The following is a 24,480-nucleotide window of genomic DNA, read 5'->3' on the forward strand; positions in this document are numbered from 1 at the left end:
TTCACTTCTTTGTTTGTTTGCACAATAAGAAATGGAAACATAAAATGTAAAGAGTCAGAGTAGATTAAAAGTACACTTCTAAACACTTCATTCTCACTCTGTAGCCTCTACACAAGCTACATTTTGTTTTTAGAAAATATGAAACACTATGACACGTTTGTATTTGTGACTTCTGAAGCATGCTCCAAATTGCACACAAAAGCAGTCCAGTGCTATCAAGTGACTGTATTGTCAGTAGAAAATCTGCCGTGTGTGAGGGGAAACAATAGCGTCAAACAGTCTGCAGACATCCAAGTGTCAGGTTCAGGGTTCACTTTCAGGCTACAAATAAAGTCCAGGTTAAGGTTACTGTTAGTCTATGCAGATTAAGTAAATATAGGAGTGTGTTGTTGCTACTTCAGCCAACCAGGTGCTCAGCTAACAAAGGACCAAATGTGAAAAGGCAACATGGCAACAGAGATTAAGTACAGTGACAGAAGCACTGTTAACATGTCCCCCCCCCCCCCCCCCCATTAAACAGTAGTAGTTATGTTAAATAGATAAATACAAGACTAAGTTTGTAGCCATGTTAGTGGCTCTGCACTCAGCCATTACAGTCATTTGAGCTAAATGCTAACATGCTGATGCTAAGCTAATATTATGCTTAGTTTATAAGGATTCCCGTTAGCTAGAACATTGGAACAGCTGTTCTTCCTGAGGTCCAGAAAACTTTGTGCATAATGACAATTCAACCATTACAACTATCATCATAACGCATAACAACCTTTGTCATAATACACACAATATCAAAGGACAAGACAATAAGCAAAATAAATGAAAAAGTCTGTGTCACTCCAGCTTCTCCGACACATTGCAAATTATAATGCTGTCCATTTCAAGGCATCTTTGGGTTTCTAGGGAATGACGTTGTTGTTCCATTCCAGCCACAACTGCATGAAAACAGCATATCCTAAAAGAAACAAACCAGCGCAAAGCGTGGATTGCAGCAGTCAAAAAAACAAAACAAAAAACAAAAAACTGGACACCATCAGGGAACTCCAGTGTCTGTAGCGCTCATTTCATTACGATAAGCTTGTTCAAGCCAATTATCGCTAGCAGACAGTCTACAGAGAGACAGAGAACAGCAAGGTCCTAAAACTAAATTCAGCCATTTCCCACAGTGTGTATTTCAGTCCAGGATTACAGTTTAGCGTTTTTGTGCTGTTTTCGTGGCTGGACCGAACGTCTAATTGGAACATAGATGTCGTTTCCTAGCAACCAAAACACCTTGAAATGGTCTATACATTAATCAATATGCCAAAACAGTATTCCTGGTTTACAAATGCAGACGGACCTACAGTCACACAAATAATATTATTGAATTCACATTTGTACTTTGTGCAAAACTTAATTCATTTGTAACATCTTTTTTAATGTCTCCAGTCAAAAACTGCTGTTTAAATAAAAATGTCAGTTACATTTTTACTGTTTTCTTGTGTCTGTGGAGTAGATTCCATTCGTACAGAATCAGAATCAGAATCAGAAATACTTTATTGATCCCTGAGGGGAAATTATTTATGTTACAGGTGCTCCTTGCAAGAGAGGAAAGATACATGAAAATATAAGAAATTTAAACAATAGTATTAACAAATATATAGTTAAATAAACAGGAATTATTAACAAACATAAATGTAAATATATATATATATATTGTAAACAAATATTATATTGTATATATTGTATACAAAGCTGGGTACATGACCATGTTGACCTTGTTCATCATCGTCTTTGAGGTACTTAAACCAGAAATGTGTACCTCAGCAACCACGTTTACACCCATAAAGTATTCCGTTTTTTGACTTTGTTCAAAAAAAGACAAAATTCCTTCTAAGCTGTTTACATGGTTAATAAAAATGAATATATCACTAATATTCCTGTTTACATGCAGCCATGCATACTCTGATTAACGTGCCCTAACATGTCGTTCATCATGTCAAAATATGGACAAGTAGAACAGCTGGAGCCACTCATCAATATAATAAAGTTTCCACTGGTGTTGGACTTGTTTAGCCCCCTTCTTTCATTCCTCCAACCACCTTTTTGAAAAAGTTGTTGTTGCGATATTTGCGCATATCCAAAAACCTGTTGACATCCAAGTCTTTCATTATGTTAAAAGTCGTTGTATTTCTTCCTCCGACCAGAAATGTGGGCTTTTCTTTTAGATGTGCATCTCCACCCCACAGCCTTACAAACTGTTGGCAAGTTGGGTTGTGTACAACGTTTCCACGACGACGCACAGAGCTGATCGTAAACACTAAAGAGGCAGTGTGTCGCAAACTGCGGTAAAACCCTCCCTTGAGTATTCATATTCTGAATGTGCTGTGTACATGTCCAAAGAAAGCTCCTAAAACCTGACTAACATCAACATATCCCACACGTTCTAATCAGAAAATGTTTCATTCAGAAAATATTACATAATATGCTGTTTACATGACCTGCATCAAATTCAGAATTTCATGATATTGGGAATATTAGTAGAATATCAGTATGCATGTAAACGTCGTCGTTGTGGCACAAGAGGACAAATTATTAGGAAACATAGTTGGTACCGCATCACATTGTTTTAATCCTTGAGCCTCCCACTCATGTACAGTACATAATGTTACATGCGGATATCCCTGGCAGGCTCGGGCCACTTTTAGACGATACAAACATTCACTGAGCTACATGAATGAAATATTTAGTCAGCCTCCACAGATAACAGCTTCCCTCTCAGTATAAACTCGCACGCCTTGCGTCAGCCCACCAGAAAGGGCTGCAGTGCAACTTCGCTTCATGCAAAAAATGTGATGTTTTTTTGTTTTTTTTTACAGTGTACAATAAAAGACGGTGTTTGGCATTTTCAACTACGTAAAAGCCCATTTGTGTTTGACCTTTGTGCGAATACTGAGAGTAATAGCGTTTCAGTGGATCTATTTTAGCTCAGTATTTGTGATGGCAAAATGCCAAATGATGTGGAGCAATATATGAAGGAAAATAGGAATTTCTGGCCGCTAACGCAGAGAAAGATGAGCCCTGTGCATTGTAAAAGATTCAGTAGCCAGATGGCCCCAGAATCTGCTTTTTCTCTGAAGCTAGATAAAATGGCCTCTAAATGTTGCCACTAATTCTCACTCATTTACAGGAGCAGACGCACGCAAAGACATTTGGAAAATGCAGACTCCTCGAGATTTTGTCTGAGTCCCTTTGAATTAGATGAAGGAACTGGAAGGAGGTTTCTATTTACTGTACATGCTTTGGAGCAGGTGGAAGGGTGGTGTAACTTAAATGCATGGGCGGATCATAGGACAATGGGCCCCTGGGTGCATCCATACAAAAGCCCCCCCCCACCACCTCCCCTACATAACAGCAAGACACATAGACTTTGTAGTTTTGCATCTTTTTGTAGTTACTTTGCATATTTTTGTGGTTATTTGAGTCTTCCTGGTTGGTACGTGTTACAGTGACTTAAATGACATTTTGCAGGTGAAGTCCAGAGGGGGCCTGACACTTTGGGCCCCTGGGACTGTGCCCAGTAAGCCTGTTCAGTAATCCATCTGTGCTTAGATGTGAAATAAATGTGAAAACCAAACACTACTATTCATTTCAACTAATTTAGAGCAGGTGTCTACATCGTTTGGTGACAAAACTGATCTTTTCCACAGAGAAACAGTGTTTTCATGTAATCTTTTTAAATTCTACATTAATAAGTCGTTGTCTTTGTATCGTGACTTAAGTCTTGGGACATTATTGCCATCGTGTAGCTGATGCAGGCCTGTGTAGATAAGAAATGAATGTGAAAACCAAACACTACCTTTCATTTAGACTAATTTAAAGCAGGTTTCTACATCATTTCATGACAATAATCAAGAAACAACTGTGTTTTTATGTAATTTTTAAAGTTTTAAATTAGTAAGTCATTGTCTTTGAGTCATGACCTAAGTGTTGGGACATTGTTGCCATGGTGTAGCTGAAGTAGGCCAGCCAGTAGTAAGGCCATCTAAGTCTTCTGTGGCTCCTCGCTCAGAGATGTTGCTGCTTTACTGCACTTGAGGTTGGTCTCTTTGGTGGATGCTGATTTTCTTTTCATACAAACTCTTGACATTTATGTAGATGAAAAGTCACTTTCTGCAGTTACAAAGCTGAAAATGAATCTTTTGTAATGACTGCAGATTAAGTTCATATGGAAATGTTAAGTGTGTAAGAGTACCGACTGTAAGGTGTTAACATTTCTTCAAGGTCTGTAATTAACGACTTAGGACAGCTCGGATGCTCCTGCAGTTTATGGTGCGTGCTCAGTAGCAGTGAGTGAGTGGCCCAGTATTAGGAGACAGGATGTGGGTCATAGCAGGCACTCAAACAGGCCACTTCAGGGACACATGTCCCCTGCTCCGGAGCTTTTTATGAACTGCCAGTGAGGACAGAAACTGGCTTCCACAACCTGCTATTTATAGTCCACACTCTGGATACACTATATATATATGTTTACACACTTTTTCTCTCATCCATATCTGTGTCTCTATCTGTCTGATTGTGTGTCTGTGTGGTTGTGTCGCTGCGGACGCTCATACCTGCATCTCTGTGTGTTTACTGTAAATTTAATGCTTACTTTACACCCCCAACTGTACTCTGCTCTAGATTTAGCTGCAGACTGCAACACCACTTTTAGGTTTGTACTCTAACATTTGGCACATGACGTAGCTCTTTGTGCCCCTCCACTTCTTATACAGCGGAGTATAATAAACACCTTACAGTACAGTGCAATCCAGTATAACAATCCAATACAGTGTGACTTAGAGAATGTCCTGCTTAAATGAAGATCTCTGTGATATTTAGACCTCATATTGATACTGTGTCCACTTTCTTAATGTTCTAGTGCTGCAACTAATTAGAATTTCTTATTATCAGTTAATCTCTGGGTTATTTTTTTGATGAATCTACTCATTGTTTAGTCTATTAAGTGTCAGAAATAGTGAAAATGCAATTACAATTCACCAGTACTGACGCTAATGTCCTCAAATTGTTTGTTTTGTTTCACGAATAGTCCTAAATCAAAAGATATTCAGTCAAGGGAACTGTATATTTAAAGCTGATTCAGAGGTTGTCTGCACACCACTCTCAACATGGAGGTGGCTGAGCTGGTGGATAGCAGCTAACGGTGCTAAACCATTAACAGTGCTAATAATGGCAACAGAACTGACAGTGTTAACCTGGGGGGAACTGGAGGGTGGGTGTTATACTTCTGTGACGACACTGTCCTATTATTAGAGGTTAACGTTGTATGCGATGCTGATTTGCTAGCCAGTGGGATACACTCACAGCTGGACTGTCTACTACAGCAGTAAACAGAGAAGCTTGGATTACAACCTAGCACCTAGTGAATCTTTATATGACTCAGCAGTTCAAATTTTATTAAGGCTTAAAGTTACGCATTATTATTGGTGGGCAGCTTTGAGTGACAGGCTGACTGCCAATAGTGTCCTTGGCTTCCACCTTCGCTCCTCCACAGCTCCAGCCTCTCATCCAAATATATTAACTTCTGGTTCCAAAATACCAAGATGGCGACAGCTGAAATGCCGAACTTGTGGCTTCAAAATGGGAGTCATCACAGGTGAGGTCATGATAGCTACGTCCAATATTTTTACAGTGTATGATTACAACACAGACAAAGGATGCCAGGACGCCATTACATTATAATATCTTTACATAGCAAATAGTTGTTTCCACAGTATTAATGCTCTGAATGTCGTATGGAACTTTTTAATGATATAAAGTAGATTAGAGCTGCAATGATAAGTTGATTGACAGAGAATAAATCTGCAATGATTCTGATCACATATTAGTCACTTAAATGAATTATTTAAATGAGCAAAAATGCCTCAAAATGATAATTTCAGCCTCTCAAATGTGAGGATTTGTTGCTTTTCTCTTTGCTATATAACTGTAAATAAATATTTTTGTGTTTCAGACAGTTGGTTGAACAAAAATCTGCCATTTAAAAATATCATCTTGGGATTGGGGACACAGTGACATGCATTTTTTTTTATATGCGTTTTAGACTAACACTTACTGATTAATGAATAAAATAGCTGACGGATTAATCAACAATTAAAATCATTAGCTGCAGCACAAAAAACAGATAAAGGGCTGATGAATTATTCTGTTCATCAACTAATCAATTTATCGACTACTCGTCACAGCGTTGGCATGTTCTGCCCTGAACAGAGAGAGCATTCAGTAAACTAGTGCAGTGACATAGAGACAATGTTGATGACGTGACAGAAGCGAGGACACGCTTGCCTGGACTCCTTTATCCTTTTAGCAGTGCTTGGATCAATACCTCACTCTCACATACACACACACACACGCATGCATGCACACACCCAGCTTCATCCTTGTGAGAAAGATGCTCATCACTCAATAACACGATGCCCAGACAAGATGAAAGTAGAGATGTGAGAAGAAGCAGAGCAGAGAGCATGCTGCACAACAGGCCAGAGGTGCAGGGTGTGTTTGCGTTTGGCTTCTCGGCGGTGAGGCGGCTGTTCGTCAGACGGCGAGAGGTGAGAATGAGGGAGAAAGTGCGAGTTCTTTTGTTGTGCGAGGGATTTCACGTGCCCATTAGGTGATTGTTTTTACTGTTGTGTGTGTCATGTGTTTGTACAGCCCTCGTTCTCCTCCACCTACTCCATCTTTCTGCCGCTCCACCATTTGGCAAAAGCACATTATGTACCACGATATTCTGAGATTTCCTCTGACCTATTTTGACCACTAAATATTAAATTATTAAATGAACTACAGCTATAATAAAGCTGAATAAGGTAGCTACTGCCAAAATCTGTGTAAACTCTTTCTAGTTAAATTGCACTAGTGCTGTTAGCACGTAGCATTTTATATTCTTTAGCCACTCTAGCAGCTTGGTGCTTGGGATGTCAGATTTGGTCAGTCTGTTGTTCCTCTGTTTTGCCCCGACGGAAATATCTCAACAGCTTTTAAGGGTCTGTCCCAATACTCGCACTTCCCCTCAAAATTGGCCCTAGCCCTTGTTTTTGCGCATTCCTGTGAAGGGTGTCCCAAACTTAAGGGAAGTGCTTTTCAGTCCTTAAAATCCCCACTTAATTTGAAGGGCCATGCGATGCACACTTACAAACCCATCTTACCTGAGGGGAAGATTGAATTTCCCAGGATGCATTGCGAAACTATCCAGCCAAGCGAGTTTTCCAGGAAGATGGCAGCCTCCATGAGGAAGCCATCGCACAATTTAAGTACTATTCTCGCAAATAAGCATGCAAAAATTCAAAAATATATCAGAATGTATTATGTTTCTGCATATGCATTGTTATTTGTAAGTGTTAGAATATGAATGCTTGAACATCGCTAATTCACAGTGTAGCCGTCATAAATATCGAGTTCTCCGTGCAAGAAACCTACATCAACGATACGCATGACGTACGTGAACTGTACGTCTGTTATGCTAATTTGCATGAAGTGGCGTCCGAATTCGTAGGTAAAATTCCCTAACCCTCAACACTACCCCTTCGTCGTTGAAGGGAATCTATCTGGCGAGTGCACTTGAAACAAAGGGGTAAGGTTAAGTGAATAGAATTGGGATTGGCCCTTAATGAATTCCCTTTATACTTGGTGCAAACATTCATTTTTCCCCTCAGGATGAATTTCAGTTTGTCCAATATTTTGGTTTATGACTACACGCTTGCAAAACTAATGACATTCTCATTAGCCCCAGGTGTGCTTTATGTTCAGTACCAACATGCTAAACTAAAATGCTAACATGCTAACCTGCTAACATTAACATGTGTGCATTAAGCAGAAATATGTGACTGTATACTCAATGTTTTGGAAGAAGAGGGATTTTTTCGTACTTGTGTTGGAAGCTGTTGCATGTGAGTAGAATTCACACACATTCTGCTGCTCCTGAGGCAAATTATTTTGAAACCCCACACCTCGGGAGCAGCACACAGCCTGTCTCAACAGTTTTGTTCTTACAATTTCTAGTCTTCTGTCAACCACCGTCATGTTGAGATTTGGATTTGCATGTTTTAACTCGTCTTCTCGTTTTAAAGCCAAAATATCCTTGAAGAAGTCACTAGTTGTGATGGTTTTCTTTTGTGAGAGACAGTGACACTTAAAAAGTTTTGATCAAACTCAGAGCTGAAGCTACTCCTCTGCTGTTGTGTTCTCTGAGTATACAGACTTTTCTCAGCAGACATTTTGGCATGTAATAGTAGAAGAAGCACAAGTGTATTTAATAACATTAATGACAGCTGTATTCCACTTTAGGAAGGCCCTGGTGTTGAGCATGCAGGCTCACTGGAATAGCTTCACTGGGACACTGAGCCATCGGTAATGTCAGCAATTTCACCTGTGACATTCCCACTATAACAAGTCAAAATGTCCGCTGTGGATAAAGGTCTAATGACAAACGGAGCAGGTTAACTTCAGAGTATTGGATCACAGCCTGTCAACACCCCGACCTCTGACCAATCAGATCACTGAATAAAAAAAGTATTTATGAACGAAAGTCCGCAGTGACAGGTAAAAAAAGAGTAGCCTTTATGCTGTTATAGGTCAATAGACTCATTTAATTGTTCCAGGGCTCTGTTTCCACTGGTTTTAAGACACAGCTTCTAAAAAAACAGAGATCATTTACAACATTTAAAACAATATCTTATCAGTATTTTAGCTTATGCAGAGTTTATTTTAGTCCGCCCTAAAGCCACCAGTGTGCTGAGAACTAGGGAAAAGAAAATATTCTATTAGTAAAATAATCCACACTCTCGTTTTTAAAAATGCAACATTTGGGTCAGATAAACCTCATCAGTCATTAACTACTTCTCCACCCTTTACCTGAGTAGCAGAAACAGTCTGGCGTCACTTTAAAGTGTTTAATGTGACATAATCAGAGTAGTTTTGTCATCATCTGACTAAATACCAAAAAATACTTTCACATGTAGCTTAGTGATACCTCCAGTAGTGTTTCATCTCATATGATGTGAAATACTTCCTTCATGGTTGTGATGATGTTGCTTGTAAAAACACCCCCGCCTCTTTCACATGAACGCGCTCATGGCTTGATAGGAAAACCCAGAGTGGATAGAACTAGTTGATAACCAGCTTTGTAGTACCGGTACCGGATACCTAGATGGACACTGTTGGGGTTAGTAAAGCCAGATGAACTGGTTTTGTAGTGCAGGTATCTGGAGTTGGCTCATCATTGCTTAAACTGGCACTGATATTATCAAGCAGTAAATTGATTACTTTAGCTTACTGGTCACTTATCATGCGTTGAATATAAAGCTGGGAGACAGTAAGGTCAGTTTATAATAAAGACTAGAAATGGGGAAACAGCTCGCTCTCTTAAGATCAGATTTAACATGTATACATGCAGATCGGTATATACCTTGGTTATTTAACCCGTACAAAACGAAACAAGTAGTGGTTTTACATCGAGTCACTGTATGTAAGGCTTCCCACGCCTTCTTAAACATTAAATTCAAGGACTTTTAATGACTTTCCAGGGCCAATATCCTCAAATTCAAGGATCCAACATGGCATAATTTAAGATTCAAATCAAGGCAAATTACTGTTACAGCACTGAGAAGTAGCAGGTTTTTACAGAAGCTCACGGAAGACAATTTGAAAGCGAGACAGGCTTGAATGTGTGAACACTTCTCAATGTGTCACATTGACGGCAGACAATATCAGAGGAACTTCAATTGGCTATTATTGCACAACATATATAAATGTAAGCACTTTTGGTGATCCATGTCTGTTTATTTCAAAAACTTTAAGGCCTTTAAGTTTTTCCTCAAATTCATTAACTTAAACGAGGATCTGCGGAAACCCTGTTAAATTTACCTAAAGAAGAAATAACCCCGAACATGTTTTGTACAGATTAAACAAACAAGATAGAACTATGGAGTTGCTGGGAGTTGGATTATCTTCGTGCAGGTAATAGAACCTGTTTCCAGTGTTTATGCTAAGCTAAGCTAACAGGCTCCTGGCTTTAGCTTCATATTTACACCTTCATATTTACACCGAACTCAACAAGAAACAAATAAGCAAATTGTTGTACTGTTCCTTTAAGTCTAATGGCCCCTAAATGTACATGTAGAGTCAACACGACTGTCAGTGAATGGCGTGACTGCTGAACAGAGAAGCTGAGTGCATTAAATATTCTCTGAGACTGTAAAACTCCTTTCATCAGGTTCTGCTGTTAACATTTAGCGGATTTAAGACAAATACTTAAACCAGTAGTGAACACACTCTGAGCCTGGGCAAGATTAGTATGTTTGGGTTACTGAGGAAGCAGCTCCTGTGTAGACTCTCTATCTGTAACAAGCTGTCACAAAAACAGTCTGAGCCAATCACTGTTATTTAAAACCACCTGTGTGTGTGTGTGTGTGTGTGTTTATTGTTGTTATTTATGCGTGACACTCACTGTATTGGTACATCTGAGTTATTCACTTAAATTACAGCACTAATACATTGAAATGGTTCGAAAACATACAGAATGAAAACCTTGTAGCTTCACTGTAAACACTGAAACTGCTCTTTTTTTTATTAAAGTCTTGGGCGCTCCTAGCTTCAGCAAGTGCCCAGCATCTTTTCAGTGAGGTGCATTTAAGACAGTTTTAGTGCCGAATTAAAATTCCATCAGTAAGACCGACGAGAGACTTGTCTCCTTCCCTTTAGTGAGCGATCATACCCACTGACACCATTAAACTTGAAATGCACTGTGCAAAAGTGGCTTTTTCAAGAGCATATTTGATGCCTGCAGAAGTAGGCCTGGGCCTGTCACATTTGATTTTCTGAAAGCAAAACAAAGCAGACAGCACAACTCGGAGATCTTAATTTCTCTGCAGTTCAAAGAAGTATCAGTCAAAGGATCTTTCAGTTGTGATTAATTAGTGTAATTATTTTTAGAAGCGTGTGATGTTGGATTTATAAAGCTTTTAATATTTGTTTCTGGGATTTGGCTCAAAGAATAAGAAATACAGTGAGTGGAAACAAATACTGTAACCCAGTGCAATAGCCCTGCAATACATGAAGCTCATGATGTTTTAGAGGTGACAGAGAGATGTTGCTTCAGCAGTAGTTTGTGTTGTATAGGGCTGCATGTCTACAGGTGGTATTGTGCCTAGCCCTTAAGAAAAGCTCCCCACTGGTTTTCCCTCCCAGTACAACAAAGTAGGAACAAAAACGAACACTAATGCATCTTGTATGCTCTCTGGATGAATCAGCATCCCCGAACAAAGATCACTCTCTGCTTGGTTCGGTGGTATTTCAAAACTGAAGACATTTCCAAATGTGCAAGTGCTTCATTTTTCCATTCATGCATGTGCTGGCTGGTTTCTCACAGTGAAAGAATGGAGCCCATTGATGACTGTCGCTGGAAGTTAGTTCATCAGAGCCACGGTCAGGGCTGAGTATGGTCCAGTCATTGTTTCTGTGGCCAGAGAAAACAGAGACTGTCCACAGTGATAGTAAGGAGACGAGCCCGACCTCACTGCTGCTGTCGCACATTGAGGGCATTCAGAGTCTCTCGCCTGTGAGTGCAACTGAAGACAAGCTGCTGTATTCAACAGGAATTATCTCCTTAGCTTAACAGAGTGCCCATAGTTTATGATGCTGGCAAGACAGCCTTTTCTATGAAGACGTTGTTTCTTTAGCAACAGTAAATTTCATCAGCAAATTGGCTTCAGCTGTCAAGTGCTGATGACAAATATATTTTATCATGTTATGTATGTTTATCATCTGTTAGAGAAGATTTCTGTGTAATAGTGCTGAGCGGTATAACCCTATCTATCTATCTATCTATCTATCTATCTATCTATCTATCTATCTATCTATCTATCGTTTATACCATGATAGCTCTCCCTTTAATATCTGTGTGTGTGTGTCATTACTTTATAACAAAACTGGATCATAGGGCTGCAACTAACAATTATTCTAAATATTGATCAATTTGCCAATTATTTTCTCATTTAATTGATTAATTGTTTTGTTTATAAAAAGTCAGAAAAATATGAAGAGTTCCCATCACAGTTTTACAAAGCCCAAGGTGACATCAATATCATCATCAAATATACCAGCTTCCAGCACAATACCAGTGAATGTTTGGCCTTTCTGCTTGAAAAGTGACTTGAAACAATTATGAAAATAGATTTTGTCAATCGACTAATGTATGTGGATCAATAAGCTTCTTAAACTTGTACTATTAGTGAAAAACAGATGTTCCTGTCTGTTTATTTTATCCATTAAACATGTTAATGCTGCAACTAATGATTATTTTAGCTTTTAATTCATCTTCAGATTTTTCTCCTGATCAATCGGTTAATTGCACTATTAATCAGTCAATATAACACCAGGAAGCGGTAAATAATTCTGATCAGAACTTGAGTGCAAGGTCACATCATCAAATTCAATAAATTTTCTTCCTTTTGATTGATTAATTGTTGCAGTTCTTAACAATTCCTTGAGTCTTTTTCCACACTCATGTTTTATATCATGACATATACTGTATATGGATATTTTGACACTGTGATCCATATCGACCATGCCTACTGTGGAACCTGTCCTACTGTACATCTACATATTCTCGCACTAAAAAATCCATTTCTCAGCAGTGCGATGCAAAAATGTGATGCAGGAATACACAAAATACACATTAGGGATGCAGGATGATATTGGCACGTCGTCGGTATTGGCTGATAATTGGCTTTAAAATGAATTATCAGTATCAGCCAACATGGTTTCTCTTAATTTGCACAATAAATGAATATGACATACATTGAAAGGCATTGTATTTTATGTCTCCAACTGCTGTTGGGCCATCATGATGAGAGTATGCATGTATAATATGATGTTAATTCCACTACAGAAGAGACTTGATGATCACTAAAATTAGGTAGAGTAAAAGTGGATATATTGATGTCAGTATTGGTTTTGGTCACCAATTTTTCGCCTGACAGCTATATACACCAGGTCTAGTACAAATCATCTGCATTGCCTTGTTCCATTTCCGACAAAGATCATTGAGTTTCCTCCTGAATAATGCCCATGTCCTCTCCACAAAACAAAAACCTATCCAGACGGATAATGTCTAAGGAGCTCACATTACCTACACACTAACTAACTGGACTGCAAATGTGATGCTAACGCTAGCTGTTGTGGCTCATCCGACCTTGTGACCAACATTTAACGTCAGAAATTACCATCTTCATTGTATCCCAGCTGCTGAACAATCTCAAGCAACATATTGTCCTTTATTTAGTTGTTTAGGAAGCTTGTGGTGTTGTACAATATTAGATGTTGAGAAACCAAATTGATGGGACACTCTTTCATTTTGGCAGCAAGCTAGCGATGACCTGGAGGATTTCCACAGTTATACAGGTCCATCTTAATATCGGGGCATCAAGTTGGACCCACAGCTGTCTCTTTGTATATATATGTATATGCTGCAGAACTTTTGTTGAAGTGGTCTAGCTTTGAATTGCTGATCGATGAACGCTGACGAAAAGTTATCAAGAGGAATTATGTTTTCGTATTCAGAGGAAGAGATGTTGATCTTGTTTGGGATTACACTGGAGGGTCCACAAAAGCATCTGCATGTGGTTTACAAGATAAATGCAGACCTTCAGAAAGCAAAACACTGTTTTCTTTAATAATATATAAACCATATAATGAATATTATATTATTTGGTTTGAGAAACAGTATTGTTGTATTGCTGTATCATAAACGTGACAGTCGTCCTCACTTGTTTGAGTTAGCTGCAGTCAATAGTTTTCTGATAATAACGTGAGATTCTGTCAGTGGTCCACAATGCATCAGGACATACAGCGCTGTATCCTTGGGCATCCACTGCTGTAACATGAAATACAACACAGTGTGGTGACAGTGTGATTGATTGCTCCCATGCAACAAGAGTGATGTCCTACTGTACTCAATTTATTGCATTTAAATTGTGCAGTATTTCACAGAGAAGCAGAGTACAAACAGGAGATCATGTTATGTAACCTAGAAGCACACGAGGAAGTTGAATTGTCAAATGGTTGCTATCATTCTCTGATAAATAAACTACAGATTTGATGCAGTACCGTTTAAGCCAGCATGAGGGTTAAAAGATACAAAAAGAGAGAGAAATTATTGTTTTATGCCGAACATATGATGATGTAACACATAACAGAAATTGAAAGGAGCAGCGTTCAGCCTTCAATATTCTGTAATATAGGCACACCAGAATTAGTCATCCTATCAGAGCCCTCCACTGTGGGGAATAGCCTGGAATAACAGCTCCATTCCCTGCTCAGCAGACAGCGTCATTAGAGCACACTGAGCCTCAGAAACATCTCCCACCATGGGACCACCTCGTCCTATGACTCAAACTCCCAGACAACTTCACTTTCATCTCATCCCGATCCACTGAGGCGAATACAAAGCAGCACTTTTCTTGTGTGCTGCTGCTGTAAACGGTCAGTTAGATGATATATCATGTTTTACTCTTTTGTGGCGCACATTCTGAGCGCTACGTCTTGACGACTGAATCGCCTCCTCCTTTATCAATTCATCTTGAGAATCATTTTCAAAATGGCAGGAAGAAAAGCGATAAAGAGAATCAGTGTCTGCCTTTGCAGTGCAGTGCAGGTGTAGGACTGAGCAGTAAAGGCCTGCTTATTATCAAGTGTTTGTGGGCTGGATGTACCCTGAGGGATGTAGAGTGTGAGCTTGCATATTGGAGAGGCTCAGGTAAACACTCGAGCAACAAAGAGTCTTGAGTCAAACATGAGCTTTGAGCTCACTCGGCTATAATAGAACATGTGATTGTATTAAAGTGGTTGAAGAGTGATAATCTGTAGTTTCTGCAGTTTCTATAAAGTGATAACCAGTTTTTAGCCATGATAGTGTTATGGATATAGGGATTATAATTTGTGTTCACCACTGAAATATCTAAACAACTAATGGACAGATTGAGATGTCATTTTGTACAGGTATGTTCCTCATACAATGATCCATAATGTCTTTGCTGATCCCTGGACTTTTTCTCAAAGGCTACAGTTGTTGCTAAAGTTGGCATTTTTGGCTTTTACTGATATATCTCAACATATATTATACAGACTGAAATCTGGTGTACATATCCATGGTGGAGGATGAGCCCCAGTGACTTTGGTGATCCCCTGACTTTACCTGCAGCGCAGCACCTGTGAAATATCTGAGCATCTACTTGATGGCCTGGCAGAATTTTGTAGAGACGTTTATGATCCATTGAATCTAAGACTGAATCCAAATAACTTTGGTGATTCAGCAGGTTGACATTTGTGATTCTGACTGAAATCTGTCGACAGCTATTGTATGGATTGACCTAAACTTGGTACAGATATTCATGTCAGCTGAGGGGAATTTTAATCACTTTCATGATGCTCTCAGTTCTCATCTAGTGTCATCATCAGGTCAAAATTAAGAGTAAAAATTAATTTACTACTTCAGTTTATTAGGGCTGTATCTAACTTAGAAATATGTCAGCCCAATTGTATTTGGCTGTTTAATGTGAATATTCCTTCCCTTTCTCCCCAAATAGAATTTTTAGAGTTTGAATGGGATCAGCAGGACGTTCAGGGTAACAGTGATGGTCACGTAGTACAGTTAACAAGCAAAGTTGGTGCTTCAAGCTAATGTGTGCCAACTATGCTAACACTGAATTGGAAATTTGCAAACTGTATTTTATAATAATGCGCTTTATAAATAAAACTAAATTGAATGTAACTGAAAATGTCAATGTTCCTTCACATTTTCAGGCACAATTTTAAAACTTTTCCATGATTTTTCAAGGGCCCATGATAAAAAAAATCTTGCCCTGTTTGCCCGGTGCTCGCAGAACATCTCAAATTCAAGTATAATTCCAGTTAGCTGGCATACATGGAAGGGGAGATGCAATGCTGGGAGAAAATGACGAAACGTTCTTAATAGTAAACAAAACATCACACACTGATGAATATTAGAGCTACGTTATGTTAACATCTTCAAAACAGAAATTTGTCATTATGTTAGATTATGTGGAAGGTTATCCACAGAAGAGTACCTACCAATAACAATTTTGTTACACACAATAAAATTCCATGACTTTTCCAGGCCTGGGAAATGTGACTGTGAAATTCCATGACTTTCCGAGGTTTTCCATGACCATAGGAACCCTGAATTGCACTGAATTTTTTTGCCAACTCTTGATGTCAAACAAAAGACAGACAGTTTATTGTATTAAGTTGCTGTGAGTTGTTAATTCGCTAGTTTTAAGCAGAAGGCAGAGGATGATGTTATCTTGGAGCTTCTCTTCCTCTGGGCAGCTGCCTCTGACTCTCAGTCCTACCTACCCTGGGAGTTGTATTGAAGCAAGGTGCGCTCACTCTGCAGCTAAATCTGGGGGGCCAAAAAGACCCAAGAAGTACACTGCACACTGACCGATAAAACAACAGCTTGACTCAAAGAATCTCAGTCGACTGAGGGCTCTCCAACTGATGACTGAAATGTTTCGGAGGCAGCCCTACAACTTACGACCAAAGACCTGCAAGACTAATGACATTCCCATCATCCTCAGCTGTAGTTTGCGTGCTAAGATGTGTTAGCATTTAGCTCAAGGCCCAGCTTTACGCCCCGTATGTACAGCCTCACAGAGCTGCTAACCTGGCTGCGCTCTGGCTGTATGGTAGTTGTTTGCCATCGCTGAGACCCAGTAAGAAGCACTGCATCTCTCCCACAATGCCTCTCTGCTGCATGCATTACACTGGAGTCTATCCCACTTAAAAGGGATGCGAGAGTACATTGTACCCATCTGTATATATGCATGAATACACTCGTGTCCTGACCACAGATGGGTAACAACTTCCGTCAACCATCTGGCCTGTCATCTCATCTCCTTTCTGTTAAGACAGAGACACAATAGCCTGTGTCTCCATTGTCTGGTGTCAGCTTCCTCCTACTGAGTGTTCCCACTACAAAGTAAAAACACCGCAGACCACTAATCATTAACTCCAGTAGGGGATCAGTCTCAGGGCAGTGAGACCAGCAAGGGAAATTTTAATGTCAGTTTACCTTTATAACAGAATATGACACCAAAGCATTGATTGAAAGTCAAATTCTTTCAGTGTGATGTAAAATATTATGTTTCACTTTGTTTTCACACAAAGCAATCAGTCCTGGTTTATATTGCCTCGAAATGAAAAGCTTTTATTGTCCTACAGTTAAACCTAACAACACCTAAGAATGCTGCATGTGTAGCTGCTCAGCACTGCAGTCGTAACAGGGACAATGCAGCTTTTACAATCAATAACAGCTTAAGTAAAGTGACTATAATACTATTATGCCGGTGCGTTTTACAATTCCAGTCTCACCGTGAAGAAATTGATGGATTGATAACAGAGTCAGGACTATTCCTTAAGGTGACCTTTATTTTATCTTCCTACTTAGCAGGCGGCACTTTCCCAAGAGGCAGAGAGATTCAGAGCCTCGATTTAATTTCCTGACATAATATTCACAGCCACTCACCAGTCTTCCAATCACCGCACTGAATTACAATCACACCCTCTTGATTTCAGTACTCTCTCATTTACTGCCTCGCCGTAGCCAGTCATCATCTCAAAAAAAGCTGAATGAATGATGGAGTGTTGACTGCATCTTAGCTCTAACGATAGGCTTATTCGAGTATATCGAACATGCTGTTGTGCCAGGAGGAAAAAGATGATTTCACCTCTTGATCAGCTGTAAACAACATTGCCTGAATCTTAACAGGTTATCAGCAGCCACCTTAACTTTATTTCTTCCTGTCCTTAGGTACGACCCGCCCCCCTCGAGACGGAGAGGTCCCAGGGGTGGATTACAACTTCCTGTCTGTGGAGGACTTCCTAGAACTTGAGGATAGTGGCACACTACTGGAAATAGGAACATATGAAGGTGAGGAGGATGATCACAACTGACACTCACACGCAACTCCTGGTAGTAGCGCAGGTGTCCTGCTTCTCCACAGATACAATGAGCGTAGCATTGATTTATATTTCCCTACATGCAGGCGGGCTGTAAGACTGTGCACTCAGTTGATTCCGATTAGACTGTGCATGATGGGGGGAGATGCATCCAGGAGACAGCAGGTCACTCCACATCTGCCCCTCTCACTCTGATTAGGACAGTGTTGTGCAGTGCTAAGTCTCGTACCGACACAAACCTGTGTGCGCAAACGTGTGTGGGGGTGGATGTGTGTTTGTGCATTGTGTGTTTGTCTTTGAGCCTGTGTGTTAGGCAGAGAGATGTCTAACACGTGTGTGTGTGTGTGTGTGTGTGTGTTAGTGTGTGATTGTGTGCATGGGGCTGGGAGAGAATGTTACGACATTAATCTGCTTGGCACCGGGTCTGCTCTGTGTTGGCACGTTTCTCCCTTTCACGCAGACAATGTCAAATACCTGTCCACAGGAGTCTGTGGCCGTCCAGACAACCACAGGACGACAGGATTATTGATTCATAAGTAACTCTGCAGTTTTATGGATAGATGGTTTTATAGAAACATTTCTGATTATGATGGACCCTCTTGAAATTTCCATCACAGGTTCACTGAGTATTTTTGAGAGATTTTATTTGCCAGTATCCGGCAGAGAGCTGACAGGAAATGAGGGGAGATGACATGCGACAGCATCTATGAATGAGTTCAAACTGTTAAAGGAACAGTTTGGCAGTTATTTGCTTTCTTGCTCAGAGACAGACGACTAGACCTCTTTCATGTCTGTACTGTCAGTATGAAATTACAGCCAGAGGGCGTTTAGCTTAGCATAGAATAAAAAGTGTAACGGTGGGGTAACAACTAGCCCGGCTCATCATCTGTGCATTCCAATACCCATACTACCATACTATTTAGTATGCCAGATTTAGTATGTCCTTATACAAAGTATGTCAAATGCAGTGTGCCAAAAATACCAGGGGCCAGATGCATAAATGATGTGTACACACAGCTTTTCCCACACACAAACGGACCAGGCATACACACAGTTTTAGCTGCGATAGTTGCAGCTGATACAAAAAGGAGCAAATTTAATATAAGTTGAAAGACGGAAATCATTGTTTTTCACTTATCGTCTTATTTTTGCAGCTTACACTGCGTTCTGTTAAATATAAATCAAAGGTGCATTTATGAATTAAATCTCAAATAAGATACGAGTGATTCATTTCATCAGTATTTATTTACATTCATCTCCCTGTTAAAGATCATTTATTGTTATCTGTGAAGCACTTTGTGAAGTCAGTTTCAGTACGAGCGCTATGAATGAATAATTGATTATCCTTCTGATGTTTAATAATAATGATGACTGAGCTTCTACCACGATGACGGTTTGCAGAAACGTGATAAATTAGTGATATGGATGCTACAAATATCCACAGTCATGTGTAATAACAGCTGCTCCTGCGCTACTGGAGAACCCCACTGATGTGAAATTGCACTTTCTTCACATTATTCTTCACGGATAGGTCTAATGAGTGGTGAAGGGGCAGAAGTATCGATATGCATACATATGTTTAATACATCCATTCATGGCAAACTGTGGGTGTGGAAATTAAGCTCTTGGATTTGCGCCCAGCACCACAATAATCGAGATTTACAAAACAGGATCAGGCGTATGCACGGTTTTATAAATCTCACTAAAACAATGTGTATTCACATTTCTGCCTTTGTGCATACACACAATTTCAGCTATGAATCTATGCAAAGTTTTATACAACCAGCCCCAGGATGCTCTACTGCATCCGGTCAGATTTTGCAGCCAGCATGTTGTTCTGCCTATTCTGACCCACAATCCTCTCTGCAGCCGAAGATACATCACATCGATTGAGCCGCAAGCAGATGACAGCTCATTGACAGCTGACAGAAGCTGCAATGATGGATGACAGTGTGTTTAAGTGACTGATGACCAGCAGAATAGATAGTAATTCTAGGAATAGGAATTGTTTATATTAGCAAAATAATCATAAAGATTACCAAAAACAAAAGGACACAAATATGAAAATAACAACAGAGACGTGCATATGTAGTTTTACTTTTGTGATTTTAATATATTAGAATCTACAACGTATGCAGTTCTAACTTACTACATACATCGCAAAGGAACAACAGCAGAGCTCTCCGGGGTGACTGTCACAGGTGAGCTCGGTGAATGGTGTTTTATTTTACTTTCAAGGCAACATTAAGTGATAACATTAAGATCTGCTGCGTTCCTTAACACATACTTTCTCTTTTTACTATAAATTTTGCGCTACGGGCTGCGTCTGAAGTATGAGCAAGAAGGTCAAAGTTCAAGGTGCAATGTTATGAGGAAGTAGTATCAAGTAGTAGTCCCAATTGTGTGCACACTTAATGCAGCAGTAGGTACTTTGTAAGGGCAGCTGCAGTTTGCACTGAAAGTACAAAAAAAAAAAAAAAAAGTTTGTAGGGAACGCAGAGTGCATCTTGTTTGTTCACGGAGACTTGCTCGCTGTCTCCCCCTGTTGACAGCATTAATGCTTAACTAAAGGTACATTTATGCTCCCTTTACGTACGAAAATGTATACGTCCGTTTCAAACGATGTTACCGTCACTGCCCACATACTTCCATGCGTCCTTTATGTTGCCATGGGTGTTAACCAATATATCCACCAGGGGGCAGCCCAGAGTCCAAAGTTTATGACAATAACAAACTCAAAAACAAACATGGCAACTGTGGAGGAGATATTGATAATGTACCTCTTGCATAAAAGACAAAAACAGAGGGATTCCAGTCGGAGGGCGCGAGGGTCAGCCCTGGGAGCGGAGCGGAGTGGAGCCGGGAGGGCGTTTCATGTTTGAGACGGAAGCGGGCAGCGGGAGATTGGACGCTCCCAGAGAGGAGAGAGGGAGAAATATAACAAAATAAGATGAAATAGGAAAAACCTGTCTCCCTCTTTTATTTTATTTTCAGCGTTTCAGGCGAAAAAGTTCCGCCATTGTTATTTCTTCTTCGTGTCTCACCAGAGCTACGTAGTGGGTAGTGACAGCAACATTGCCCCCACAGTTTCCGGTGGTACTGCTCCATTTGGCAGTATCTGTATCTGTAAGCTTTATGGAAACGTGCAGAAATACGGACGAAATGAACGCGGAGCACGGACAGAAGGCTCCGTCCATATCTGGATCCATATTTAACGTTGAGCATAAATGGGCCTTAAGCTAATCAGCTGCTACCTGTAGCCTTAAATTAATAGACAGACATGACAGCAGTATTGACCTGTCATGTTTTTGCCAGGAAACCCAAGTTACAAACAGTCTCATAACCCCCATAAAACTGTTGATTATACACTTTTATTTTTGTGCAGATTAAACAAATGAAACATAATAGTGAACATTAGAGGAGCTGGTAGGTGCAGGTTGTTAGCTGATTCCAGTCTTTATGCTAGGCTATGCTAACTGGTTGCTTCAGTTTCGTATATAACTGACATATATAAAAGTGGTTTCAGTCTCCTCAGCTTACTCTCTGCAAGAAAGCATGTAAACGAATTTCCCCAAATGTTGAACTGTTTCTTTAATGTTGCCCTTATGTGGTATGCCTCCAAACCCATGGCAACCAGGGTTGCTCTTTCTCTCATATTTACAAATAATATATGGATGCAACTTGATGGATTCTTTGTTAGCATCACTGACAACAATAGTTTCAGTCAGACGAAGCTGCTAAAACAAGCGGGCTGTTGTGAGGTGGTCCATTGTTTTTGCTCAGTATTCTCTCAGAGTCCAGAGACAATACAGCTCTGCAGCCTTAGAACACAAAGTAGAACTGTTCTTCTTTCCCACCAGCTGCTTATTACCACCATTCATGGTCACATAGTGATCCAGCTTTATGTCTCTCCCTCTCAGTGTAAGATTAGGAGGTTTCATAGATCCTCTGCCTGCTACCTTTCTGTCCCCAAGCTCTGCCTGTTTTTATCCCCGGCTTCCTCTCTCTGTCTTGGTTTCTCCTTCTGTGTCTCTCTCAAGCATGCTAATGTCCTTCTTGTTGCCTAGGTAACTATTATGGGACCCCTAAGCCGCCAAGGCAGCCCATCAGTGGGACAGTGATTCTCAGTGATGCAGGCTCCCAGCAGTCCACCCCAAAGCGCACCAAGTCCTACAATGACATGCAAAACGCCCGAGTAGTGCCTGCTGACGACGACGATGACGACCAGGCCACGGAAATGAACAACAGTTTTACAGGTGAGGGTGTCGCTGCACCTCTCCAGCCTCTTGAAGTTCCTGCATCTGCAGCTCTCTTTATGTGTGTGTGTGTAGTAGTAGTCTCCATCTGTGCCGTGTCGAGTGGATGCTTGTTTAGGAGTGTCTGTGTGTACATGTGTGTGCCCGAGATTAGCAATACAGAAGGAGAGAGATAATATGTGTATGTTTATGATCCTCTCCCCTGTTGTACGGTGCTGTGTGTCTGGCGGTTACATCATGTCTTTGTGATGCTGATTCCTTTTTCTGTGAGCCTCCAAACACTGCCATCTGCCTGTGAGGAGGGGTGTAGTGGGGGAATAAGTAGATTACAGGCTGCACTCATTTGCTCTCCATGCTGCAGGCCTCACATCCTTGCCTCACTGTATATTGCTTTTTCCCACTTTCTTGCTTTTGCTCATTTAACTCCCTGTGGCATTTGTACATTGTCATCAAGTGTAAACATATCTGCCTCAGGTGATGACAGTGTTTGCAGCCAGATATTTATCAAAATGGCAGAACTGCCATCTGCATGTAAATCAATAATATATGTATAAAAAGCAAACAGGTGACAATATGAGATTTCTTCCCCAAAGCATCAGTGTTCTCCTCTCTCCTTAAAGCTCTGTCCTGTTCTTTGAGTGCAGGAGATGGTTTCTTTTTTCTCTCTTGATGCTGTGAAACTATGCCCTCTCTGTGTCCCCCTGCCAGGCTGCCAGAGTGTTGAATTAGCATTTGATCAAATCCTGAAAGGCCCACGGAAATGGTGGAGGACACTGGGCCAGAACTGGGGAGCGAGTGGGAATGGGGGTTGGGGATGGCTAGCTTTAGGAAAGAGGCTTATGGGTGGAGAGGTAAAACAGGGTGGGGGTCAGGAACAGTTTGGGAAAGACTGTTGCTGAAAGAATTAGCATATTCCTGGGGCCCTTTCAGTACACTAGAATCGGGTGGGAGCCAAAAACTGAAAAGATAGGGGGGAAGGGAAAGTGTTGTGAGTTTATTGTAATTAAACATCCAGTGTGTGGGATTTAGGAGTGTTTATTGACAGAAATTGTGTACAATATTTAAAGGTAGACAACTTAATAACCTGAAAATAAGTAACATTGTGTTTTCGTTACCTTAAGCCCCATTTCCACCAAACACTTTCGGTATAGTACCTTTGGAACCAAAAGTAACCCTTCAGACATGGTACCTAGACCCTAGCGTTTCCACCGCAGTTGGCCCAGGTAGGTACCCCAACAGAGGGGGGGACCAAAAATGGGGATGGTACAGAACAGTTCCATTGGTACTATCCACAACTTTTCACAGTGGAAACGGAAAAAAAGGCATACCCAACTGAAGTGTACCGTACCGTACTGTTCGGTGGAAATAAGGAGCCGGTCCTTTTTCCCACCATGTTGTTCTGCAGTAGCCCAGAACAGACACACCAAACAATAACCCTTCCTACACAGCGATCGCACTATAGGGCCGCTATGAAGTCCTTTCTTTATACCACCTTTGCATTTTTACACAGACATGCCCCTCAACTGTGTGATTTGGCGTCACAGACATGACAGCAAAAGAGGTGTGATGGGAGTGCGCAGCGTACGCAGTTCCTGGACCTCACTGTTTTCTCAATGTGTGGACATTTTCAGCTGCAGTTCTTCATCTTTGAGTTAGCTGCTAACTGCTAGCACCTGCTCTTTAAATCTCCATGGTGGGTTGCACACGAAACGAATCACATCTGTGCCACCCATGACCCCATCCTGCCAGCTGCCCTTTTACATAGACGTCATTTCAGCACTGTTACTACCTCTGATGTCGGCTTAAAGACGAGACAACTCTGTCCCCCCATTCAACGATCGAACGAGGAGGCAGCATATCAGTGTGAGATTTCCGCCTTGAAGAGGCAGTGTAAAAGGGGTCACTGACCCCAGATAGGTTAGTTTGTATTCTTGCATCAGCAGCTGTAGTTCTCCTACACGCTTGGCACATGGGAGAAGTTTCAGCTCTGCAACTTCAAGGCGAGATGCCACTAAATCCTACACACTGGACCTTTACAGTTAAATATGTGCATAAGAGTATCCAACGTGAGCATGTCTGCTTATTTCATCTGTTCTTTTCCTGCATGCACAAGACATAAACTGTTTTTTTTTTTTGTTCTTTTTTGTTGTTGTTGTTCCGTGTTGTGCTCGTTGTGTTACCCAGGATCTTTAGTGCGTAGTCTCTTCCCCTCTCC

The 24,480-nt window shown here is 40.6% G+C and overlaps 1 protein-coding gene across 11 annotated transcripts in view; it reads left to right on the forward strand.

Annotated features, from left to right (window-relative positions):
- LOC125892096 (membrane-associated guanylate kinase, WW and PDZ domain-containing protein 1-like) overlaps nucleotides 1-24,480 on the forward strand; it is a 138,686-nt gene that overhangs the window by 68,466 nt on the left and 45,740 nt on the right. For all 11 annotated transcript variants that reach the window (XM_049581826.1, XM_049581830.1, XM_049581828.1 and 8 more), the window contains 2 exons: nucleotides 17,861-17,980; nucleotides 22,077-22,265. In XM_049581826.1, the coding sequence (XP_049437783.1) occupies nucleotides 17,861-17,980; nucleotides 22,077-22,265 (309 nt within the window). The remainder of the gene's footprint in view (nucleotides 1-17,860; nucleotides 17,981-22,076; nucleotides 22,266-24,480) is intronic.

This window comes from Epinephelus fuscoguttatus, linkage group LG7 (assembly GCF_011397635.1).
Source record: "Epinephelus fuscoguttatus linkage group LG7, E.fuscoguttatus.final_Chr_v1".
Classification (NCBI taxonomy): domain Eukaryota; kingdom Metazoa; phylum Chordata; class Actinopteri; order Perciformes; family Serranidae; genus Epinephelus; species Epinephelus fuscoguttatus.